Source organism: Apus apus, chromosome 3 (genome assembly GCF_020740795.1).
Source record: "Apus apus isolate bApuApu2 chromosome 3, bApuApu2.pri.cur, whole genome shotgun sequence".
Classification (NCBI taxonomy): domain Eukaryota; kingdom Metazoa; phylum Chordata; class Aves; order Apodiformes; family Apodidae; genus Apus; species Apus apus.
Genome location: NC_067284.1, coordinates 1,599,002 through 1,622,874, shown reverse-complemented (window position 1 = coordinate 1,622,874; position 23,873 = coordinate 1,599,002). Strand labels below are relative to the sequence as shown.

The following is a 23,873-nucleotide window of genomic DNA, read 5'->3' as shown; positions in this document are numbered from 1 at the left end:
ATTCAGCAGACACTGTGTAGCTGGTTTTCACTGGGAAATAAATATTTCCCATGGTGTTTTATGTCCTCTCACATAAAGCTGTGCTTTGCTGTATGAAAACCACTGTGTTTGGAAGAATTCTGAGGAGGTTCCTTGCTCCCTGTGGTGTTCTGTGTTGCATGAAGGAAACCAGTTCAGCCACCTTCTGTTTCTGCAGACCTTAGGAAGGGCTGGGCAGAAGTGCCAGTGTTGACAAGCAGTTTTGAGGCCAGCAATCCCCTGCTCTGCTCAGCCCACAAGCAGCTGTGATGGATGGAGTGCCTTGCTGTGTTACCCTTTGGAGACCACTGGGCACACTGAGAGTTTGGATCACAGTTACCCAGCTTACCTAGTCATCTTGGGCTCTCTTTCATCTGGATAATTCTTCCAGTTCAGTTTGTTTCCTGTTCATTACCTCCCATGGTCTTTCAGCTGTCCTTCCAATGATATCTTTTACAATAGGAAGTTTCCTGGAGAACAGGAAATTACTTGCTTTCATTTCCAGAAAATAATAGGTTTGGTGAAACCTGTTCAGCTGCAAACTGAAGTTAAATGTAGTTGAGATTCTTATGTCTGAGCTTTCAGAACTCAGCAATTCTGTTATTGAATCTGTGCAGTTCCTTAGCTGGTATGAAGTTAAAACCATCAACAGGGCCAGAGCCCTTGTCATTTGAATTACTGACAGCTTGGAGGGTTGTAAACCAGGTCTTTGTAGCTAATGCAGACAGGTCTTCTCTACAGAAAATATGTAGTAGTGAAATATTTGGAGGCCTGACTGAAAAGCTCAATAAGCTTTTTAAACCCTAGGAAGTCAAACCTTTTCCCTTGGCACAATGAAGGTTATGGTGGCCTCCTTCCACATTTGCAAACGTGTATCTCTCTTGCAGTGAGTTCTAGAGCCTGTTCAGACTTGCAGATCAAAACACAAATGTACCTTGTGCCACATGCCAGGCTACATCTGTGATCACATGTGAGCTGTTGAAAGCTTAGCCTGTTCCACAGGCAGGTATTTTTAATATATATGCTGTTGCCTTCTTGAAATTCTAGAAGAGTTTAAGTGTCTGAAGAATCTCCTTTTGACATCCAGGGCAACGAGTTCACTGGGGGAAGCTCACTGGTTGTAGCGACAGATACAGTGCCCTCAAAATGTAAACTGTCTTTTAGAACTTATGAATCTGTTCTCTAGACAATCTGGGCTTAAATGTAGCCCTGGACAATCTTGCAATTGTATTTTCTGTTATCAGAGAGAGAGGTCAGGGTCCTTCTGCTGCATAGAGAAGCCTTCAAGCAAAGTATTTCAGATATTTCTTGTCAGAACAGATGATGGATGCTTAAAGGCTAATTCATGTAGGCATCTGCTTCTCAGATGGAAGCTTAACTGTGTTCATAATCTTCACCATCTTAACAAGACACACATTTTTTATTCCTGGGAGGGGATGGTTGGAATCTCTGTAAAGCACTTTGTCAGTCCCAAGAACTTCTAAACACATAAAAACAAGCTCATTTGCCAGGCAGCATCACAAAACCAGACAGATAAGTGTTAGTCTGTCCTCTCTGTGGCTTAGTCTGACTCCACATCTTCTATGTTTGTTGTTTTGAAGTTGTGGGGTCTAGTGCTGTGCCCACATCATCTGTCCTTAGACAAAAAGATAGTGCTGTCTGCTGGTCTAGACTTACTATCTTTTGCTGGAACACCCATTTTTGTTCCTGTTGTTGTCTGGAGATCTTGCTGATCTGATTCTCTCCTTCCCCTTTGTAGTGTAAGATCCTTGCCTGCCTGTGATTTAGCTATTCTGCAAGTGTGTTATCTCCTTGGACTGCCTTCTTAACTTGGACTGGGGTGATTTGTCCTTCAGCTTTGCTCCTTACCAGCCAGCTATTTGATTTGTCTCTACCCATTTCCCACTCGGTATCAGTGATGTGCCTTGTTTTTGTCATTAAGAGATCAGATTCTGCTGTGCAAATTCAGTGTGTGAACTTTTTCCCCCTAGAACATGGGCCAGTAAAAACTGTCTTCCTGTGCAGCCAACTTGGAGAAGTGAAGAGCCAAGCTCTCATGAGATCCTCTGTACCCAGTGTTTCTAGGAACTTATTTGAAATTCCTGTGACATACTTTGAAAACTGTATTCATTTCCATATGCTCAGTTTCTAAAAGGCCTTATTTATCCAGGACAAAACAGTCTCTTTATTCTGTCCATTCAGAAAAGTAGTCATTTTCCACTTTTACACTGCACTCTCCCCCAGCAAAAGCTCTGGGTCATGAAGAAGAATTATATTGGGAAATATGAAGGGTACAGAAACCACCCAAGCTTCTGCAAGCAGATCTGAGCTGCTGTATCTGGACAAGCTATAGGATAGTCAGGATGAATCTCACTGCAGCAGCTACTATTCTGCTTAACAAGACCCTGGTCATCACCCATAACCTGGCTTACAAATCTTCCTGTAACTCTTCAAGCCCTGCTTACTAAAGTCACGTTCTCTAAATATTGTCAGATGTGACGTCTCTAGATTGACGCCTCATCTGAGAAACCAGAGTTTTGGTTGTTGCCCTTGCAAGGGTGGCCATCTCTGCAGAGATGGGGGTAGTTGCTTTCTGTTCTCTGCAGTGGGATGTGCAGGAGCCACGGTAGAAAGGGGTTACAGACCCTGCAGTAAATGAAGCTCTTCAGGCTGTGCGTTCTGTGTGCATAGTCCTAAGTCTTGCATCTTCCTCCTCCTGTGCCCCTGGACTCCACAGTGCAGACAAACAGAAGCACAGATACCAATTCTGTCCTTTGTCTGAGAACAGGATGGAAAGTGTGTTGTTGTGCTGTATGGGCTCCAGTAACCAGAAATCTCTGAGCTTAAACCTATAAACTCATGCATAGCCACAGTAAAGTGCACACAGGTGGCACATCTTGAACAAACTCAGTTGTTGTAAGGTAAGTACTCTCTCTGTTTTTTGAACCACCTGTATTATCTCATAAATTTGCTACTTTTAAAATGTGGTGTAAAATAATGTTTAATATCTTAACTGGAATGTCTGGATTTTTTTAGTCAAACTAGAAAGAAATCAGCCTCCATCACTGCATTCGCTTGCTTTTATGGGCTGCTGCTCAAGAAAGCTGTTCATGTCTTCAGTTCTGCTACATCAGTCATTTCTCTGACATCTTTTATTTCCCAGAACCTGCTTTTTCTCTGTTTTGGAATGATAGGGTAGTATCTTTTAAATTACATCCAGTACTAACATGTAACTGTGTGTCCAACAGCTATTTCTCTATACAGTAGATAATCTAAACAGTTTAGAGCTGTAGGAATAGCTGTCCATTTTAGCACTATTACCTTTCTCATCCACTTGATCTACCATATTTCTGTCTCCAATGGAAGACTAACAAGGTACTGTTTTCATAAAAGTCCAACGTAGTGATAAAGCACATGTATCTCTGAGACCCCAAACCTTCAGTGTCTCCTCATGCTTTACTTGCCTTTCTAATCTTTGCATTTATCTCCCTTCAGATCTCAACATCTGCTGCAGTTTGCTCAGGTTAGTGAAATTTTCCCCCTTTATCCTCTTCTGTAATTATCCTGTGCACCTATTTCTTTCCCAGTATCCCTTAATGTTGATCTGTCAGTATTTATTCTCAGCCACATTGTCCACTTTTGACATTGGGGAGGGGAAGAAAGAAATTATTTCCTGCCTTATACTTGTTATTATGAAAACATATTTAAAATATGTTTTCCAGATGAATATGGGAGAATAAAAATCCTAAGTACAGAAACAATAGAAACTAAAAAGAATAAAATAAATATTTTTTGTTTGTTTTTTTAAAAGTAAAAGTAAATTAAAATAAAAAAAATATTTTAGGCAGCAGGTATGCTGTGGTAGAAACAATAAGGTGATGTCAAAGGGAAAGAGCAAAGCAGTCTTCCTCAGGTCTGTGCAATAGTAGCAGAAGGAAAGGTCTGACTTACATGATGATTTCCTTTGCATCAGGCTCCCAACACAGTACTTGATGGACTCTTGCATAGTACAAACTCTTCTAATAGCAAATGGAGCATATAGTTCAAATTCAGATTGAATTGGGTTGTTTGATTTTGGTTTTGCTGAATTGAAATGTGCTGTTTTAATGGTCAGCTCAGCATCTTGTCTTTGGATGCTTGAAGGATCTTGACCTGAACTAAACTCTTCAAGCTCCACAAGAGCCCAGAAGCCTGTGATCACAGTTGATGATTTTTCCTGGTTTTTACAGAGTAAAGAAAACTGATCACCAAAATTAAACTAGGAACTTCCCTTCACTCATCTACAGACCAGTTCTTGTGTCCAGTTTCTGCTTCAGGAAGAGCTGCATAGAAGTGCTCCTTGCTTTTTAAATCCTGTTCAGACTTGTGAATCTCTTTCCTTGTATTTTGATTTTTCCTTTGAATAAAGCCTGGAATCTAGCTCTTTCCACTTGACTGCCAGTAACTGCCAAGGTGTGAGCTATATTTCAAGTTCTTTTCTGATGATTGTCTTTAAAGTTGTCATTAGTACTGAGCAGAATGTATTCTAGGAAAAGGGAGAGGTGGTTTTGGATTGCTCCAGGCAGGAAAGAAAACAACATAAATATATCCTGTGTCAGGGCTATATCTCTCTAAGAGGAGGGGAGACTATAATTATTATCTCTTTTTATTGTGTTTTAAATGAAAATATGACTAATTAATGCAATTTCTCTGGGTCTTGATCTGGTAGATATTTGGCAGTGTATCTGGGACTTCCATCTACAGTTGAGACTCTTGAGAGAGGTTTTTTTTTCCTGTTTCCCCCTAGAATGAGACAGACACTTCACCCAGCTCTGTCAAAGCTGAGGTGATTCTGAGCATACCCATAAGTAGATCTCTAATATCAAAGTGTCATGGATGCCCTAAGAATTATATGGCAGCTGAATAAAGGTTTGTGAATCTGTGTTTTGATTTTGCTTCCCTAAATCCTGTGGTTTAAGGAGTCTAATCCTGAGAGACTTGATAGAAGTAGCACAGATTCTGTTGTGCAGGAAGGAAGTCCACCTCTCTTGGGAGATGACAGTAGTGTTGCAATGTGTAGGTAGATGAATGAATCTCTTTTATTAACCCATTAACTCCAATTTAGTTGCTTATCATGTTGTTGCTCTTCAAGATAGGTAAGAAACACAGCCTTTATGTTAGTAACTTTTAGAAGGGGCTTCTGCAAAAAGCTGCTTTCTTTTCACACCAATGAGCTTTTTTTTTTTCATTCTGATCTTTTCCCAACTTCCAATGTTTCCCTTTGCCTTTGCCACTTTCCTTGCTGAGCAGCTACAGAACATGAGCTCTCTCCTATGAAGCTTGTCAGCATGGCATATTCCAGAGACCTGGAATTGGTCTCCTAGCTGTCTTTCAAAATGTTTTTCATTCCAAGGGGTACTCATCTCACTTTTCTTGAAGACCTTTAGTTTGACTGACTAGTCCTTGTAGTTCAAAGCACAAGCAGCTCCTCCCCAGAGAACAACTTGGAGCATCAGGGTCAGGCCGCTGAACTGCCTCTGAAATAATTGCTTTTTTTTAATTGGTTAGGAAGATTACCTGGCTAAGGCCAGGCATTTAAGATTAGCAGTGAGATGACATTCTTTTGTGACATGTAAACACTGTAGCTAATACAATATCCTAATAACGGTCTTGCCTTTTTAAAATTATACTGGTGTTAACCCTTTCCTTTTCCCACTTGCAACTTCATTTAATTGGTTCATACACAGTTTATCCCTCTTGTCTTCCCATTTAATCAACTGAAAGTTTACCTTCAGCTTTGCTGAACTGAATTTTCAGGAGCTAAATATATGCTTTCTACAAAATTGATGTAATATTTCCAGTAATGTCCAATTCAGGCAAAAAAAAAAAGGAAGAAAATTAGGTATTTAACTGAAATAAGTGTAACTACTAAGAGTTCTTAGGTTAAAAAGCAAAACACTTTTGTTAACATACATTTGCACATATTTCTGGAAAAATAGCATATGCTGTTACATTTCCCTTCTCTGTATTCTATTTTTATTTTTAAGTAGACTAATGTAATTTAACCTAATTTCTTTGGAATTCGAGGCCAAAGCATTATCAGCATTAGACAAAATACTACAATAGATGTGTTTTTCTTTTTCTTTTTTAAAGCTGAGGAAGACTAAACTGGATGTGTAGCAGCAGACTTGCAATAACATTTTACTTTAGTATGCTAAATAAAGTTAAACCATACTAGAAACTTTTAATTGAATATGATAGAGAACACAGTGCATTAGGTTTTAGTTGTTTCACTTCTATTAGTTGCTTTGAGAATCCATCATAAATTGTGCCTACAGTTAGTCAAAGTGGTTTGTTTAATAAGTCCAATGCACAGAGTGTTATTCATCAGTGGTTACTGAAAGATTTTTCTCCTTACTTTGGATATCTGTACTGCCTGTCTTAATCCAGATTTTTGATATTCCATAATTCCTTAATCAGAGCATAGCATGTAATATGCTCAGTTGTAATTGCAAAATTTATAACCTGATAACACTTTATCACATTACTAAATGCCACAATGATTTGAAAGTAATTACTTGTGTTACACTTCTAGAATTGAAGTGGTGATGTCAGGAAGTTGCTTCCTTCAGTCATGAGGTTGCTTTTAAGCAAATGTGCAGCAGAGTTTTGCCAAGGACTTAAAGTGTTCAAGTTATAACAGTAAGTGTGTATTTGTGACTGTACTGAGACATCCATCAAATCATTCCATAGAATTGTTTGGGTTGGAAAAGACCTGGAAGATCATCCAGTCCAAGCTGTAACCTAACTCTGCTAACCCAGCTCTGCCAGCCCCCTGCTCAACCTTGTCCCTGAACACTGTACCTAAAGGACTTTTAAACATGTTCAGGGCTGGGGATTGCACCACTTCCCTGGGCAGCACCTTCCAGCCCTTTCTGTACAGAAGTTTTTCCTGACATCCAAATTTAACCTCCCTTGGTGTAACTTGAAGCCATTTCCTGTTGTCCCAAAACATTAATTTCTATGATTCACAATTTCTTGAATCACACAAACTAAGGCTGGATGTATCCCAGTACTGTATCCAATTTACAGGTTGGTTTTTTTTCAGTACAAACTTACTTTGATAAAAGACCGTTTTGAAATATTTCTCCTTGAAAATCTTTTTTTTATAAGTCATGTTTAGGACATTTTCTGCTTGCTGCCAGATCTTTCTTTTGGACTCTGCACACATGGTCTGTGTATTTAATGAGTAACATCCAAAATGGGCCACAATAATTCAGCTGAGGCCCTGCTGGTCCTGAGCAGCACGTGAAGGTCACGTCATGTCAGGAATTCATAGATTCTCTTACTTTTGCAGGATGATGGAATAATTAGGATATGCTGGAGTTTAATCTGCTAAGACTTCAGTTCCCTTTCTAAAGAGCTGTTGCCAGATTGTGCTTCCATCTTGCTTTCCTGCACCAGAGCTTCACTTCATGTAATGTTTTTTTGGGTATTATTTACCTCATAATGTTTTAATGGAAATTATTCATATTTATTTAACACTATTGACTGAGATGCTAGGTTGCCAAGATAATTGTGAATTCCAGTTGTTTTCTGTACAGCACCTGCAATACTCATCATTGGATGTAGTCTGCAATTTTAATAAGTATATTCTCTATTTCATTGTCCATATCCTTAATGAAACTTAAATAGTGGTAGATTTGGGTAGGTTTTTATGGAGCTGCCTCTGATATATTCAATTTTGCAACGAATGACTAATTAAAAGCAGCTTTTTCCAAACACTTGAACATCCATCTTTACAGTTGTTCTGTTTAAGTTGTGTATTCCAGACTGGCTCATGAGAGCTATGTTTGAGAGAACTTCAAAACACTGTCCAAAGTCAAGACTTGTTACATCTGTCCTTGCCCTGTTTTCAAGGTTTGCTGCCTGCCATGTAATAGAGAGAAATCAGGGTTGTGTTTTTCATTTGTTTGGGTTTTGTTGTTTCTTTGTGCTTGTTCCCCCCCCCATCCCCAAATCTATGTCAATACTCAGTTTATGATGTTGCCTGTTAGATGTTTTGGATTGTAGTCACAAATGATAATATTTTTTTTTAAAAAAATGCTTTAAAAGGGGAAGCTATTTGACATTTTAACTCTGCCTTCACGTGTAGGCAACACTTCAGTTCTTACTTATCGGGCTTTATTCCTCCCCTCCCTCACCACTCCTCCCTCCACCCCATTTTTGTGGCAAGTTGCTCTGTTAGGGAATAAGGAGTGATATCATCAGTTACTTTATGCTATGTTTTTCAGCCCATCCTTTCAAACTTTCACTCTTCCAGGACAGTTCACTGCAGAGTTCTTGATAAACTTTATCAAGGCAAGAGATACTATTTTTCTTTAGGCCTTTGGGGGGCTGGCTGGTTCAGGCACGTGGCAGATGTGATGGCACTCCTAGTACAGACAGATCTGGGCACACCATCACTAGGGCTGTGCTTTTCTCAGGAGATCTTTGTGAAACAAACCTAAAGTTTAGTTATCTGAAATTTTAAAAAATCTAATTGTAGGTGTGAGGATGATCAACAGCTATTTTTTCTACATATATTCACTCTATTTGTGTCCTGTCGGTTCCTAATACCCTTACTTGGACATCTTGGATGTGCACTTGTTTTTGTCTTTTTTTTTTTTTGTCCTTTCTTGCACTTACAGCTTGGGGAAAAATAAAACAAACCTGAGTAACAGAATGACAAGGCCATCATGTTTTCTAATAACACTGTGGTTTTGAAGGCCACAGTAGTGATAATCAAAATGACAGACAATGGAGGTATTGCCATGGCTAGATGAATGGCTAAATCTCATAGATTATGCAAGTCTAGAATTATTTTGGATGTCTGGATTTATAATTGTTGCATGGCTAAGAGGGCCAATTAGTACTGAAAATAAACAAGTTTATTAAAACAGCTCTGGATAGTATAAGTGCTTATACTTCAAGTGCTTATACCTCAAGGTAGATTCTATACCATGAGCCCTATGATAGACTCAGTGTCTGATCACAGTTTGCCTGTCAGCTTGTGTTTATACTCATCTGGCACCTCATGAAAAGCTCTGTGTGTGCTACTTACAGGCATGGCTCACCACTTTGCATTCCAAGGAAGCACAATTTTCCCTGGGTTTCTGTAGAACTCTCACAGTGCTGGAAAGTATGAATAATGAAAAGTCAGTTTGTGTAGGCTATAATTTTTCTTTTCCTGTCTGGGAAAGCAAAACAAAAATCAAAAGAACCTCCCCCAGCTCTTTCAGAAAGCTGTTAATTTGGAGTAGTTAGGAATAACATCTCCAATTTATAAATGGTACCAGTAGTACTCTGTACAAGTTCCCTTTTTTCATTCAGAACCAGTGTAAGGACAGTGTCAGACATCAGGCCTTGCATCCAGACTTGGAAATGCTGGGGTTTATGTGCTCAGACTTTTCTAGGTTATGCACTGCTGTTGGCTATCCCTTCTAGTCAGGAAGGGCATTGCTTTAGCCTACTGAAGCTTTACTTGATTGGGAGTTCCAAAATGGAATATGCACAGGAGGAAAGCAGTTGACAGAATTATTTCTTGCTAGTTCATTACTTTCACTTCTTTCAGATTCAGGTTTTTTGTGTTTGGAAAAAGGAACTGGAGCTCTACTCAGAGTGCTTTGTATTTTGTTCAGTGCATGAATGTAGCTGAAATCACAGAATGGTTTGGGTTGGAAGGGCCCTTCAAGATCATCCAGTTCCAACCCCTGCATGGGCAGGGACACCTCCCACCAGCCCAGGCTGCTCCAAGCCCCATCCAACCTGCCCTTCAACACTGCCAGGGATGGGGCAGCCACAGCTTCCCTGGGCAACCTGGGCCAGGCTCTCACCACCCTCACACTCCAGAATTTCCTCCTAATGTCTAAATCTCCCCTCCTCCATTTTAAAACAATCACCTTTTTCCTCTCACTACACACCCTGGAAAAAGTCCTCCCCATGTATGTGCATTGAATGGAAGATCTTGGCAAAATCAGGATCTTGGCTCAATGGAGAGAGGTTAGCCAAGACAGGTGTATCTGAACACATTCCAGCCACTGTCAAGTGGTGAATGAGAGCTTGGACAACAAGATCCATGTTTGTTTGCATTATCCTGGTACTAAGGAGCAAGGCTACAAGGTAAAATGCAGGTGCCAGGGATGCATTCAGTTATATTGTCCACTGTCTGTGTCTTGGCTTGGAAAACTGCATTGTACAAAGCTAACTCATTTTAAAGCCATAAAGAATCATTAAAGAAGTCATAAAGAAACTGTGCTAGTCTGGAAAACCTTGTATTCATTGACTCAGGCAAAATTCCAGGCTTTTACTACCTTTGGAAAAATCAGACCTGTGACTGAGCATGCCCACAGCTCTGCTGAGAGTGAGGAGCTAGCTGAGTTCCTGAGAACAGGCAAAATCCAGAGGACAATCACTGCCTGGCTGGACAGCCTGGATGCATGAGGTGCTGCCTGAGAAAGTCAACAAGTAATTGCCCATCATGGGATTTTTTGGCATTTTTCCATTAAAAACCTGTGGAAATCTGAATGTAGTGTAAGATGCTTCATCATAAATAAATAGGTATGTTTAACCTGTAGTTACAAGAAATGTCTGAGTACATAAATAGATAGCACTTGTGTAAGTTACTGAGTTAATCCTCAATCCCTGTATTTTCAGATATTTGGTTAGTAATACTGCTGTTAGTTACAGCTTGCTTAGTGACTGTATCACTGGAGATTGAATGTGATGCTGAGGATGGGAAGGTCAGCTCTGAGATCAGACCAGGTTGCTCAGGGCTTTGTGCACTTGCGTCTGGAAAAGCTCCAAGGAAGGAGACTGAACAAGCTCCCTGGGCAGCCTGTGCCACTGCCCAGGGCCTGCCCCCTGGGGAAGAAATTCCTCTTTGCATTGAGATGGAAGCTCTCTTTAAGGTCATGGTGTGTTTAAGAGGAGTGAAAGCTAAAAAAATAAATACTAATTTAGATATTTGAAGATAAGAGATGAGTAGTGGTTATCTTCCTACTTAAGGAGTTGACTGAGTCCAGTATTTTCCCCCCTTGGTCTAAGAGAAGACAGCATTTCACCCTTGAGAGTGCTGCTTTGAGACAGCCAGTTACTCAGTTGCAGATGCAGGGTTAATACTTATCTAGACACAGAGCTTTATCTCACCTCTTGAAAAGCCTCCAGGGAGTGGATGAATCAGGTCTGCTAATTAAACAAGCAAGAGGCTGCAGAAACATGGAAGTGGAGCAGGTGGAAAGAAGGAAAGAAAATACCTTGACTGCTCTTGCTGGCTGGGCCAGCAGGTGTTGAGAGGTACATAAAGGTAGGGGTGGGAAAACTGTCAGCTTTTCCTCTTCTCACCTTAGACAGAAAGAGAATAAATAGAACAAGTTATCTTATGTTCAAATATAATTCCAGAAGAAACATTTCATCAGATTCTGTTCCCAAATGTGTCTTAAAGAGCAAAAAAACAATCCTCAGAAATAGAAAGGGCGAGCATCTGTCTTCAATTGAGGCCAGAAGTTATTATTTAAAAACAAAACCACTAACCCTTATTTTTTATTTCCTTTCTGACAAAATCAATTATATTGGGCAAATTATTATTAGAGTTAATGGACTTTCTGTGACATGTAAACAAAGTGCAGCTGATTTTTATACTTTAGAAAAGCGGCCATCACTCAGCAAATGCTGTTTGTGTCGGGAAAAAAGGCTCTGTTTGTGTATGAACACTCTGGCCAGGAAACAATCTTAACTATTTTGCTCTAGAAGTATTTACTAAAACTGAGCTTTTCAGTTTTATAGATGGGAGGATAAGAACTCCTTAGATGCAAATAATATCACATCATCAGAATTAAGAACACAAATTGGTGTGCAGCTTTTGTCTGTCAGCCTGTGGCCACCTTATCTTTCAAATCTTTTTACTACATCTTTCCTTAAAAAGAGGTTTTTCTGTTTGCTTCTTTACACCAATGAGACTTTACAGCTGCTTGTTTGGAGCTAGTTATGAGCACAGAGATGGCAGGACTATGCCAATGATTTCTCTGCCCTTTAATGCTCACTTTGACATATTTGGTGCTGCCAAGTGTGTTTCAAAAAGTGATTGTGCAGGAAGGTCCTTCCTGTGGGTACCTTCTTGTCTTCCTGGTTGATTTAAAAAAAAAAAACACACAACACACAAAAACAACACACAAAACAAAACACAACCCACAGCCAAACAAAAAGCAAGGTGGAACCAGACAACCTAAACAATCCCAATGCATCAAGCCAGTCTTACGGTTTTTCTTTCTCCATTTTTCTTTAACTCTGGCCTTCTGGGTCATGTTACTGACAGGGGCAGTTCAGCACAGGGTAGCTGATGGTCAGTAGTGCTGGGACTGCTGGTCAGTTGCTTTAGTTCTTTAGGTGGCTGATAAATCCTGCCTGCAGTTTGCCCAGCTCGTTGCTGCTGCAGCTGCACCCTCTCCTGGAAGGAAGCGTGTGGAGGTGCTGTGTTTGACCCTGGGGTAGTTCCTGCTCCTCTTCCTCCTTGTCCCAGCAGGTCATGCTGATGGATGGCAGGATGGGGCAGCCTGGAGGAGCCCCTCCAGCTCTCTGTCCCACTGCTTCTTGCTCCCGCCCTGGGCTATCCTGAAAGTTTGGTGTGTATCTCTTAGTGCACAGAACCGCGCTGTGGTGAGACTCAGTAACCACTCAGTGCCTGCAGACCCCAGAGCATTGCCCCAGCCAGGGCAGGGACCAGTCCCAGACATCCTCTGGGGCTCTGTGTTAGGCCTGTGACCAGTAAGTTCAATGTGGTAGGGGAGGACAACTCCTGGGATCTCTTCACTTTTCTTGGTAATAGATGCAGCCTTGTTGTTTTCCTGAATGAAGCTCCTTAATTGTGAATAAAATGACATGTTTTCAGGTTGATTTTATTTTATTGCCCTTCATACTGATAAAGCCAGTGCAAAACTGATTCTAAAATCTGTACAAGCGGAGTAAGTTGAACATTTGTAGCTGTAAGTCTGAGATTCACATATTACCTCTGTTTAACCCAGGTTTTCTAAGGCTTACCTTCCTTTTAGTTCTAAAGCCAGTTGATTTTCTCAACCGTCTCTTTAAACAGATGAAGCACGTGAAAGACAGATTTGGTAACAACGTGCCAGAAGAAGTGCTGCTGCTGTGTCTGGGCATTACTTCAGGAGTTGGCAGATTGGTCTTTGGCAGAGTTGCAGATTATATTCCTGGTGCAAAAAAAGTTTATTTACAGGTACGTCTTTATCCTGAAGGAATATACAGTGTTCTGAAGTCTTCAGTTGCAGGTACTATTTTAAGTAAGTGGAATTAACTGATTGGAGATTCAAATTTGAGGAATTTAAAAAACTGTAGGAAAGTCAATGCATGGTGGTTTGATACTTGGAACCTTAGGTACAAAGTTCAGGGATCTGATTTCTTTCTTTTTTTCCTCTTTTAATGCTAAGGAAACATGTCAGCTTCCTACTTGCTGGGAATGAAATTGCTAATTATTAGTATGTGAGGGGGAAAACCTTTGGGAATTCTCTCGATTCTGCTTTCCCTGTTTTATCCCCTGATTTCATAATGGTTGCAGAAAGATATTTTTTTTTCTTTGTTTTTCCCTATATTCCCTGTATGAAGGATTTAGGATTTCTTTTCTTGATCTTTGATAAGTGATAATTTGGTGTCAAGTATGTTCTGTGCATAGTGCACACTGGTAAAGCCAAGGCAGTAAGAGGTGCTTAGTTGAGGAGATTTTGCTGAATGCACTGGGTAACTTGCAGGAAGTCTCAGCTTCCAGAAATGCTGAAGCTTAGGAATGAAGGAGGATATACACTCTTTCCCCTTCACACTTATAAATACTATTTTTTTTGAGAAAGCAGCAATGTTAGTGTAGATTTTTGGAAAAGCTTTATTGAGTAACTTGCATGTTATCAACCTGTGGGTGTTCTTGTTTTGTTGTTTTAAAGTGAGTAACAAGGGAGACATCTAATGGGTATCGTCTGTACTACATGACTGAAAGCAAACATCCTTAGGAAAGAACTACCTTTCTGAGGATGGAGTATTTGTTGCCATAGTCACATAAATTTGGGTTCCATGATGACAGAGCCTGGGACTGGATCTCATTCATGCATTGATTGAATACCTATTGTTCTATTTTCAGGAAAAGTCAATGTTAAGATAAAAAATGAAAAGGCAGCATTGAGATGTTACACATCAACAAAGCACAAATACCAAATGCAGTAAAAACTACAAGCTTTTTATATTCTTTTCCTTGAATAGCTAGAACTGAAAACCAGGGACTTTGGTTCAGGGCATGAACCAGATACATCTGGGTACTGTTGGTGTCCCCTGGTTTTAAGCAGGAAAACCATGTTGCAAAGCCATGGCCCAGCATCTCCAGCTCTCCTGTTTCAGATCAGTATTTGTGAAAGAAAGTGACTATTCACCTCAAGAATTAGTCTGGATTGTCTTGTCCAACAGTTTATACTGTTAACTCTCCTGTTTTAAGATGGCTCCTGAAACACAGAGCAGGGAACTATGTTTAGGAAGGAGACATTGTCATTCATTGCAGGCTTGAACAAAGCTGGGTGCTTGGTGCCTTCCCACACTGTGTTCAGGTTGGGGTTGGAACTAGATGATCTTTAAGTTCCCATCCAAGACAAACCACTCTATGATTTGATGATTGAAGACTCCTCCTAATGAAGTAATTTATGTGATGTTGCTTATCCATAAAAAAAAAAGTAAAAAAAAAAAAAAGTGATGTCTATTAGGTTTTAAGTGACCTTGTATTTCTTTAGTACTCTACAAGTGACCAATGCATGGTTCCTGTGTCTCGATCAGAAAATGTGTTTGTGCATTAAGGTGGGACATCCTGGCACAGGGATGGTGCACAAGCAAGATCCTTACCTTTTTTATTTTCTTAATTCTGCTTACTTTCCCTGAAAGACAGTGTTTCATTCCTTTAAACTAAGATTATAATATAAAATCTTTGTTAGTATGCATGGATACAGGAACTTGGAAAGATACCTGTATATGGAAAAATGAGGCTTTCAAATATCACCTCTGTTGTATACAAGCACCCTGAAACAATCACTCATAAAATAGATTAAAAAAAAAAAACACCTTAAATTGCAGCAGGGAGGAGTCTAATTATAGTGTTTTAGCAGGAGAGTTGATTAGAAATGCATTTGGAAAACTTGTGAAACAGGCAGTGGAATCTCTTTGCATGTCATGAGTTCTGTGTGTTTGTTTTATCTTGGTGTGTAACTTTGGGTGCTGGTAACCCCCAGAGACTGCTTCTCTTCATTTTTAAGTATGTACAGGCAGATAATTCACTAGAAATGTACCAAAACTCTTCAGTTCCCTTGATCTTTGCTTATTTGATGTAACATGCTTAAATGTTTCCCTTGGTCATGTGTAGGTGGCCTCATTCTTCTTTATTGGTCTGATGTCTATGATGATCCCCCTGTGCCATGTCTTTGGAGGTCTCATTGCTGTCTGTCTCTTCATGGGCCTGTTTGATGGCTGCTTCATTTGCATTATGGCTCCTATTGCCTTTGAGCTTGTTGGGGCTCAGGATGTCTCCCAGGCCATAGGATTTCTACTGGGATTCATGTCAGTGCCTATGACAGTTGGTCCACCCATTGCAGGTAAGTACAGACCTTGTCTGTAGCTGTGAATATGCTCCTGTGGTTGCATGACTCTGTGGAGATGGTTTCCATTCCTGCACCACTTGCAGTCAGTCCACTTACCGTGTCATCTTTCTCAGCATGTGCTCCAGAACATCATAGAATCACAGAATGGTCAGGGGTGGAAGGGACCTCTGGAGATCATCGAGTCCACCTCCCCTGCCGGAGCAGGAACACCCAGGGCAGGTCACACAGGAACACGTCCAGATGAGTCTTGAAAGTCTCCAGAGAAGGGGACTCCACAGCCTCCCTGGGCAGCCTGTCCCAGGGCTCTGTCACCCTCACAGCCAAGAAGTTTCTCCTCATGTTGAGGTGGAACTTCCTGTGCTCCAGGTTGTACCCACTATTCCCTGTCCTATCACAGGGCATCTTGAAGGTCCCTTCCAAACCAAACCATTCTGTGATTCGATGAAGATTCAAGGGCTGGAGAAGCTGAAAAGAGCAGCTTTCCTATGGGGACTATGGTCCATGTTTTTACGGAGGGATGGTAACCAATCATCCAAGTGGTGACATGCTGAGATCTTTGGTACTTGGAGTTTTTGGTGAATTCTGGAATCCCTTTCTGCCCACATATACCTAGATTTGGCCATCAAGTAGTCAGATGGGTGGTGGCGATAATCTGTGCTAGCTCTGAAGTTTTGGAATCCAAAGAGAGGACTCTTCTGTAGGTTGCTGGGGCCCTGCTGTTGATCAGAGACCATGTTCTGTCACCCCAGGCCTCCTGCGGGATCACCTCGGCACGTACGACGTGGCGTTCTACCTGGCTGGAGTCCCTCCTCTTATTGGTGGTGCCATATTGTGTTTCATCCCCTGGGTCCACGAACGGCAGAAGCTAAAAGCAAGAGCAAAACCTGTTGATGGGGAAACTACTGAGAAAATGCTGGAAAACGAGAACACTTTGGTGTCAGACACTACACAAAAGCCAGTCAAAGAAACAGAATCTGGGGTTTGATGCTTTCTTTTCCTCTACCCCCCCCTGCTGAAGCTCGCTAGACTTGTACTTTTTGGCTGAAGATACCATATGATAGTGAAGAAGCTCTGAACCATTGCTCAAATGGGAAAACTGCTATAGAAATCTTTTATACCTTTGAACTTTTTTTGATGAGTGGTTGAGTTGGATTTCAAGCCACATTTTCAAGGTATTTGAAGTTTTGTAGCGTTGGTGTGTTCGTGTATAGTGATTCTGTGTGTGAAGAGAATATTTTTCTAATTCCTCTCTTTCTGAAGGTGTAAAAGCTGGTTTTGGTTCACTGACCCAGTGACTTCATTAACTCTGGTCCATCAGTGCAGGCACACACACCTGTGGCTGTTTACACTGGGAAACACAGTAACTCTTGGGACTGATTTGTTGAAGTTTCTCATGCTGTTTTAGTCTTTCAGGATTCTAGATCAACAACACAAATTTGCACCTCTGATTCCCCTTACTCCTGAAATAATTAGAAAGCTAAATTATGAATAATCTGTATTCTTTTCCTGAAACACCCCAGCATTCTCAGTTTGCTTAAACCTTCACCTGTTCTTGCACCTATTCACCTTCTCCCAATTTTTTTGATGGGCACAGGTTTTGGAATTATGTGCAAACTAAGCTCCAGGTGCAAACACATTCAGAAGTGAAGCTGGTGAGTGAGAGATTTTTTTATTTGGTTGAAGGCAATACTCTTAATGTATATGTGTGTCTTCTTGTTCAGCTAAACCTCAGAGGAGCTGACAGTTCTGAAATGACACTGACAGTAACACTTTGGAGCAGTATTGTGAATTATTAGATTAAATTTCCAATTGTTCTGTTGTTAGGTTTTTCTTTTTTATTCTTGAAAACAAGACAGCTTTAAAGAATACATTCTAAGTGCAATAATAAGTTGTTTTTAACATGGACATACGAGCTATGAAAATGACATTCAACAATTGAAGATTTTTGCACTAAGTGAACATGCAGGTTTATTATAGGTCTTTATAGTTCAATTGTAGGATATAGCTCCATATTTTATTAAGATATAAATAAATGTCTTTGCATGTCCTGTTTATTGCCTAGCATACTAAACTTGTCCCTGTTGCTTATGTGTTCTTAGGTATTATGCACTGTTTCTCAAGCAGGTATTTCTGAAATCCTCTTTGTTAAATATTTGGAAGCATAATACTCTGAGATCAAAACACTGCTTTTCAGTTAATCAGAAACCACTTCCAAGCACATTGTTTATTTGTGGATATGGATCAGCAGTGGAATATTTCATCACTATTTCAGGTCCATTTGATACTAAATAATACTTGTTTTCCTGTTTGGAAGTGTCACAGCAGAGAGTAAACTACGTGTGGTCTGCAGACAAAGTGCACACTGAAGTGCATTTTCTTAATTAGTAACAATACCTGTTCTTGACATAAACCAGAGGCATACTGCTTCAAAATGATAATCTTTATTGTCTTTTCTTATTATTTTTCTTTCTCCAGAGTTGTAGTAAATTGCACATAAAGCCCATGCACACTTGTGATATAAAACATTGTTGGCAATACTACTGCTTAGAATGTTTACATCTATCAACTTAAGAAGTCCTTTAAATATAATCATGCAAAGCATCCTAATTTTTTGAGACCAAAGCTCACACCTTTTTTGTATTGCAGGATTTCAATCCCTTCTTTACATGAGGGGAGGTTTAAAAGAATTGGATGTTAAAATGTTAGAGGTGGATGGGAAAGATTAAGAGGCAGAAAAAACCAAACACCCCAGCCAATCTGTAATCCAAAGGCTCCTTTAGGTTCACTAGAACTTGTGCTTCTGGACCTCCTAAGTGCTTCTAAAAATATCATTAAAGTATTTATAGTATTGTTAATTAAAATGAGTGCAAGATGCTGCCTTCATGACAAAATTATGTGAACAGTTTATGCTGTTCTTGCCTGGAGTATTTCTGTAGAGCACATTTTTCAGTATTATCTCCTGTTTGGGCAATGCGAAAGGTCTTGATTAAGTGTGGTAAAAGCCTCTTGTTTCCTGTTGCTTTGCTGTGAAAAATCAGTATTCATCACAGGTCTTATTTCAGGTGTTTTAGCTTTCACTTTTTAACCAAAAACAAGGCTGCTTTTTAGCACTGATGCAATTTGAAATCCTTGTGACCAGGTATCTGGGTATAATCATGGCATCTTCCTGACTTGCTGCTCTGTTTGTATATAAATTATCTGGGAGAAAATATAAAATAATAGTTGATACATTTTAGAAATTATACAGAAATGGTATAACAATGGTATGGATTAATTATGACAATACTTTTAAAAAATGTATTTATACATAAAAATCCAAACTCGCATATTTGAAGAATGAAATATGTAAATTATGCTCACAAATATGAAGGATATGCATTGAAAACACCTCACAAAACCCAGAGACTCCAGGAAGAAGGTATGATGAGTGAACAATCGTTTAGGAGTGATTTACTGTGTTAAAAACAGCTAGGGAATGGGATGTCAGGCAAGGGGGAAGCAGAGGTAGGGGTGAGAAGCTCTGCTGGTCTGAGGTTGGGATAATGAACTCATTTCTGATGCCAGGGCCTGTTTTACAACAAGGCTGAAATTGAGAAAACTTCAGAAAAAAAAAAAAAAAAACAAAAAAGATATTTCAGAAAAAGTAAAAAAAGAAATGAATGCATGAGCATTTTTTTAGCATCCTCACTGTTAGCTTGTATCTGTGGGGGAAATGTCCAGCAGAAAATGCTCTTTAATTGACACAAGCATAAAAAGATTGTGCCCTAGAGCTGGGTAAGGTGCAGCTGAAATTAAAGTTGCAGCTTGTTAGCAGTGAGGCTAAACTCAGAGAGATCCTGGATTCTATATACCCTGAGGTTTTAAAAATGAGGTTAGTGGTCTCTCTTTAAAAAACAAGCTAAACCCAACCCAAAAAACCCACAGCAATTATTTACTTCATTTCTGAAAAAACGATTCAATAATGTAGGAACTGTTGCTATTCTGAAAACTAGAAGAGAAAAGCACAGAATATTCAACTTTCTTTTGACTAAATCAATGTAAAAAAATGTAACAAAATCTAATTTGAAGTGTGAAAACCTGTTGTGATGGGAAACCTGCTGAACTCATATTTTGATGGCCTAAATCATGTTAGATTTAATCTTGTTGGGGGGTAGATGCTAGAATTAAAGCACTAGCTTAGTTAAGAAAACCTTTACTCAGATGTATCCCTCCCTTGAGCAGAGTACTTTGTATCCCTCCCTTTCTGTGAGCAGAATAATGGTCTTTTTCCCATTCTGTGCTCTCAGAGTGAGCTGCAGAAGAAATGGGGTAGAAAGAGGGTCACTTAAAATGGCAGTGTGAAATTCCCAATCCTCCTCGATGTTCACCAGATCTTGAAATCAGGACTAATGTTGAGCAAGGGGTTGGCTTTATGTACGGCTGACACGTGTTTTTTCAGGAGGTATGATCCTTGTGAGTCTTCATGTGTTTGTTCAGAGAGCCTGAAATAACAAAAACCCTTCAGGTTCTTATTTACATCTAAGCCGTGCAACAATACACAATGTGTCATTAATAAAAAAGTATTGATGGATTTGTTCTGGCTACATGTTAAAGGACCTGTACAAGTCTCAAACCAAGACTTTCAAATTAACATACTCTTAGTCAGAATTTCTTTCATCCAGATCTTTGTATGTTCTGCATTAACACTTAATTATTATTTTTTTTCTAAGTTTACTTTCACCAACCACTTACGGACCTTCCTAAATTGCTCACTCGTGTCACAGGTGGCACAGCCATTCTGTGGCCACCCTTCAGGGCACAGTCAGTACCAGATGAGGTAGGCAACTGACATCTTTCTGCTTTGGCTCTTCATGGATGATGCCTGGGCACATCCATCCCCCCTTCCCTTTGGAGATGTGGGATTGTCCAAGCTGCTGCACGCTTGTCAGCCTTCCTTTCTCGAGCTGCAGTAACCCTGTGAGGAGTTGTAGCCTGACAGAGCAGGCAAGTTTTTGTGAGGGTGGAGCAACTGGCAACTCCAGGAGTGCTGAGGGCAGATCTCAGACTAGATGATGCTTTGGTCACATATGGGGTAAGAAATGGACATTGCCTCTTAAAGCAAGAGTGCCCTGCTCCCTTCCTTGCATCAGGTGGTACCTGCTGAAGGACAGGAGATGCTTCCAAAGGAAATATCTAAGGTTGGGAATCAAGACTGCTATCCTTGGGATTCTCCTTACAGGTCAGGTTAAGCAGCCAGGTCCTCACTGTGCTGGCTGGGGCATCTCATGGTGCTGCAGCCCTTGGGGCTTGGCTGTCCCCTCTGAGCAGGGAGCAGAGCTGCTGCCTCTCTGGGCCCTCAGCCCCCTCCAGCAGCTGGAAGGGCTACGGGAGCTGACTTCAGGCATCTCATCCTCTGCCAGAACTGGCTCTCTGGTATTGAGTCTGTGTGTGTAGCTCTATATAAATACAATGTATTTTGAGCAGGGCACACACCAGCATTCTGCATTTAACCACAGGAGCTGTAGCACTGGGATGGGGGGAGAGCTGAGGAAAAGAAATTGTTCTCGTGTGTGTTTCACTGTTGACAAGCACAGCACCACAGCAGTTCCAGACAGCCGGGGAGTTTCTAGTCATGCAAACTTTGGCATATTCTCAGTGTGCCTTCTAATCCTTATATATATATATATTTACATATATATATATATATAGTGTCAACATGTTTAATGTTTCAGAACTGCATATGCTACAATTAGACTGAATTTATACTAAAATGTGTGCTAATATTGATAATACGGGCATCTTTCAGTATCTTTATAGACATCGTATTTTGTATGTTGTTTTTGATATTAAAAGATATACATTTTGCTGGCCTTAACTCCATTCTTTAAAGTTCTGCTTTGTTAGAAGGGTAAGAAATGAATGTCTAATGTTTTCATGGTGCTAAAGTAACTGTGATCAGTCTCAAATGATTCAGAATAAAGAAAATAGTTCTTAAGTGCCCCATTTGTTACTGCATCCATCATTTTTAGTCTTAATCTCCTGTAAAACATGTATTAAAAAAAAATAGTTATATTCTGATTACTATTGAATCTCATATGCAGACTTGGGTTTACAGCCTTTACAGCTTTTATTACCACTGTGCTCTGGGGATGTCCCCATTACACCAGCTCCTAACTTAGAATGAAATGCATTGCACCACACATGGATGGCACTGAGGAGCCATTTTAAGACCAATGGTTTATAAACCCAAGCTACTGACTTCCAGAGTTCCAGCACGGGCTGGGGAGCTGGGCAGACAGGAGCCTGATGAGGTTCCACAAGGGCAGGTGTAGGGTCCTGCACCTGGGGAGGAAGAACCCCCTGCACCAATATAGGTTAGGGGTGGACCTGCTGGAAAGCAGTTCTGAGGAGAAGGATCTGGGGGTCCTGGTGGGCAGGAAATGATCCATGGGGCAGCAGTGTGTCCTTGTGGCCAAGAGGGCCCGTGGAATCCTGGGGTGCATAAGGAAGAGGGTGGCCAGGAGGTGGAGAGAGGTCATCCTGCCCCTCTGCTCTGCTCTGGTGAGGCCACAGCTGGAGTGTTGTGCCCAGTTCTGGGCTCCCCAGTTCAGGAGAGACAGGGAACTGGTGGAGAGAGTCCAGGGGAGGGTGACAAAGATGACTGGGGGGTTGGAGCATCTCCCTGATGAGGAGAGGCTGAGGGAGCTGGGGCTGTTCAGCCTGGAGAGGAGAAGGCTGAGGACAGACCTTATCAATGCCCACAAGTGTCTGAGGGTGGGTGCAGGGAGGCTGGAGCCAGACCCTGCTCAGCAGTGCCCAGGGACAGGACGAGGGGCAACGGGCACAGGCTGGAACATGGGAAGTGCCCCTGAAAGATGGGGAGAAACTTCTTGGCTGTGAGGGTGACAGAGCCCTGGGACAGGCTGCCCAGGGGGCTGGGGAGGCCCCTTCTCTGGAGATATTCCAGCCCCTGGATGCAGCCCTGTGGGATGTGCTCCAGGGGGTCCTGCTGGAGCAGGGGTTGGACTGGATGATCTCTGGAGGTCCCTTCCAGCTCTGATGAGTGTTACATGCTTCTGAAAATGTTGTGTACTCTTCCATTCTGCGGATTAATATAAAACTTCCAGAACAGTGGCGTTCACAAAAGGCAAAAGTAAAATTGAGAGAGGGAAACTGTGGTAGAATAAACTTGAGTGTTTTTTTACAAGAATTGTCCATGTTTGGCTTCATGACCTGCCAGTGTAATTCAGGGGAACTTTGATCATTTACTGGCCCACTACCAATTCCACCTTGGTTTACCTTGGCAGAATGAAGTGTTTCCTCATTGACAGCTTCAGTAAATCAGAGGAGTTCATTCACCTTTCCTTTGTAGTAGGGCCAAATATTTTCTGTTCCTTCATAAATGTATCTGATGATAAGGGGGAAGTATTACCATTCCACTGGGGGTTATTTTCTAGGCTGCTTGTATTTTGAATTAAAATTTGAAAAAGGTGCCTCAAACTTTTGGAGCAGGGTGCTGTTGTCATTTGTACACTCCCAAGGTACAAAACCTCTTTGTAAGCTTGTAAAACACAAATGAGGAGAAGCCTATGGAATACCTTTCAAACACTTTTGTACTTTTTCAGGAAGCTGTTTTTATACCAGCACTTATCATGACAGCTAGTTAATATGGGCAGGGACACCTCCCACCAGCTCAGGCTGCTCCAAGCCCCATCCAACCTGCCCTTCAACACTGCCAGGGATGGGGCAGCCACAGCTTCCCTGGGCAACCTGGGCCAGGCTCTCACCCCCCTCACACTCCAGAATTTCCTCCTCATGTCTCACCTCAATCTCCCCTCCTCCAGTTTTCATCCATTCCCCCTTGTCCTCTCCCTCCCTGCCCTTGTCCCAAGCCCCTCCCCAGCTTTCCTGGAGCCCCTTCAGGCCCTGGAAGCTGCTCTAAGGTCTCCCTGGAGCCTTCTCTTCTCCAGGCTGAACACCCCAACTCTCCCAGCCTGTCTCCAGAGCAGAGCTGCCCCAGCCCAAGGATCATCTCTGTGGCCTCCTCTGGACTCTCTCCAACAGCTCCATGTCCTTCCTGTGCTGGGGGCTCCAGAACTGGACACAGCTCTCCAGGTGGGGTCTCACCAGAGCAGAGGGGACAATCCCCTCCCTGGCCCTGCTGCCCACGCTGCTGGGGACGCAGCCCAGGACACAACTGCCCCTCGGGGCTCCAGTATAAAG

At 41.3% G+C, this 23,873-nt stretch overlaps 1 protein-coding gene across 1 annotated transcript in view; it reads left to right on the top strand.

The window, feature by feature from the left end:
- The window catches only part of SLC16A10 (solute carrier family 16 member 10), a 74,051-nt gene extending 52,402 nt beyond the window's left edge, over window positions 1–21,649 (top strand). The window contains exons 4-6 of the mRNA XM_051613139.1: window positions 13,124–13,267; window positions 15,437–15,665; window positions 16,421–21,649. Coding sequence (XP_051469099.1) covers window positions 13,124–13,267; window positions 15,437–15,665; window positions 16,421–16,656 — 609 coding nt within the window. The 3' untranslated portion in view covers window positions 16,657–21,649. The remainder of the gene's footprint in view (window positions 1–13,123; window positions 13,268–15,436; window positions 15,666–16,420) is intronic.
- Window positions 21,650–23,873: the final 2,224 nt, after the last annotated feature.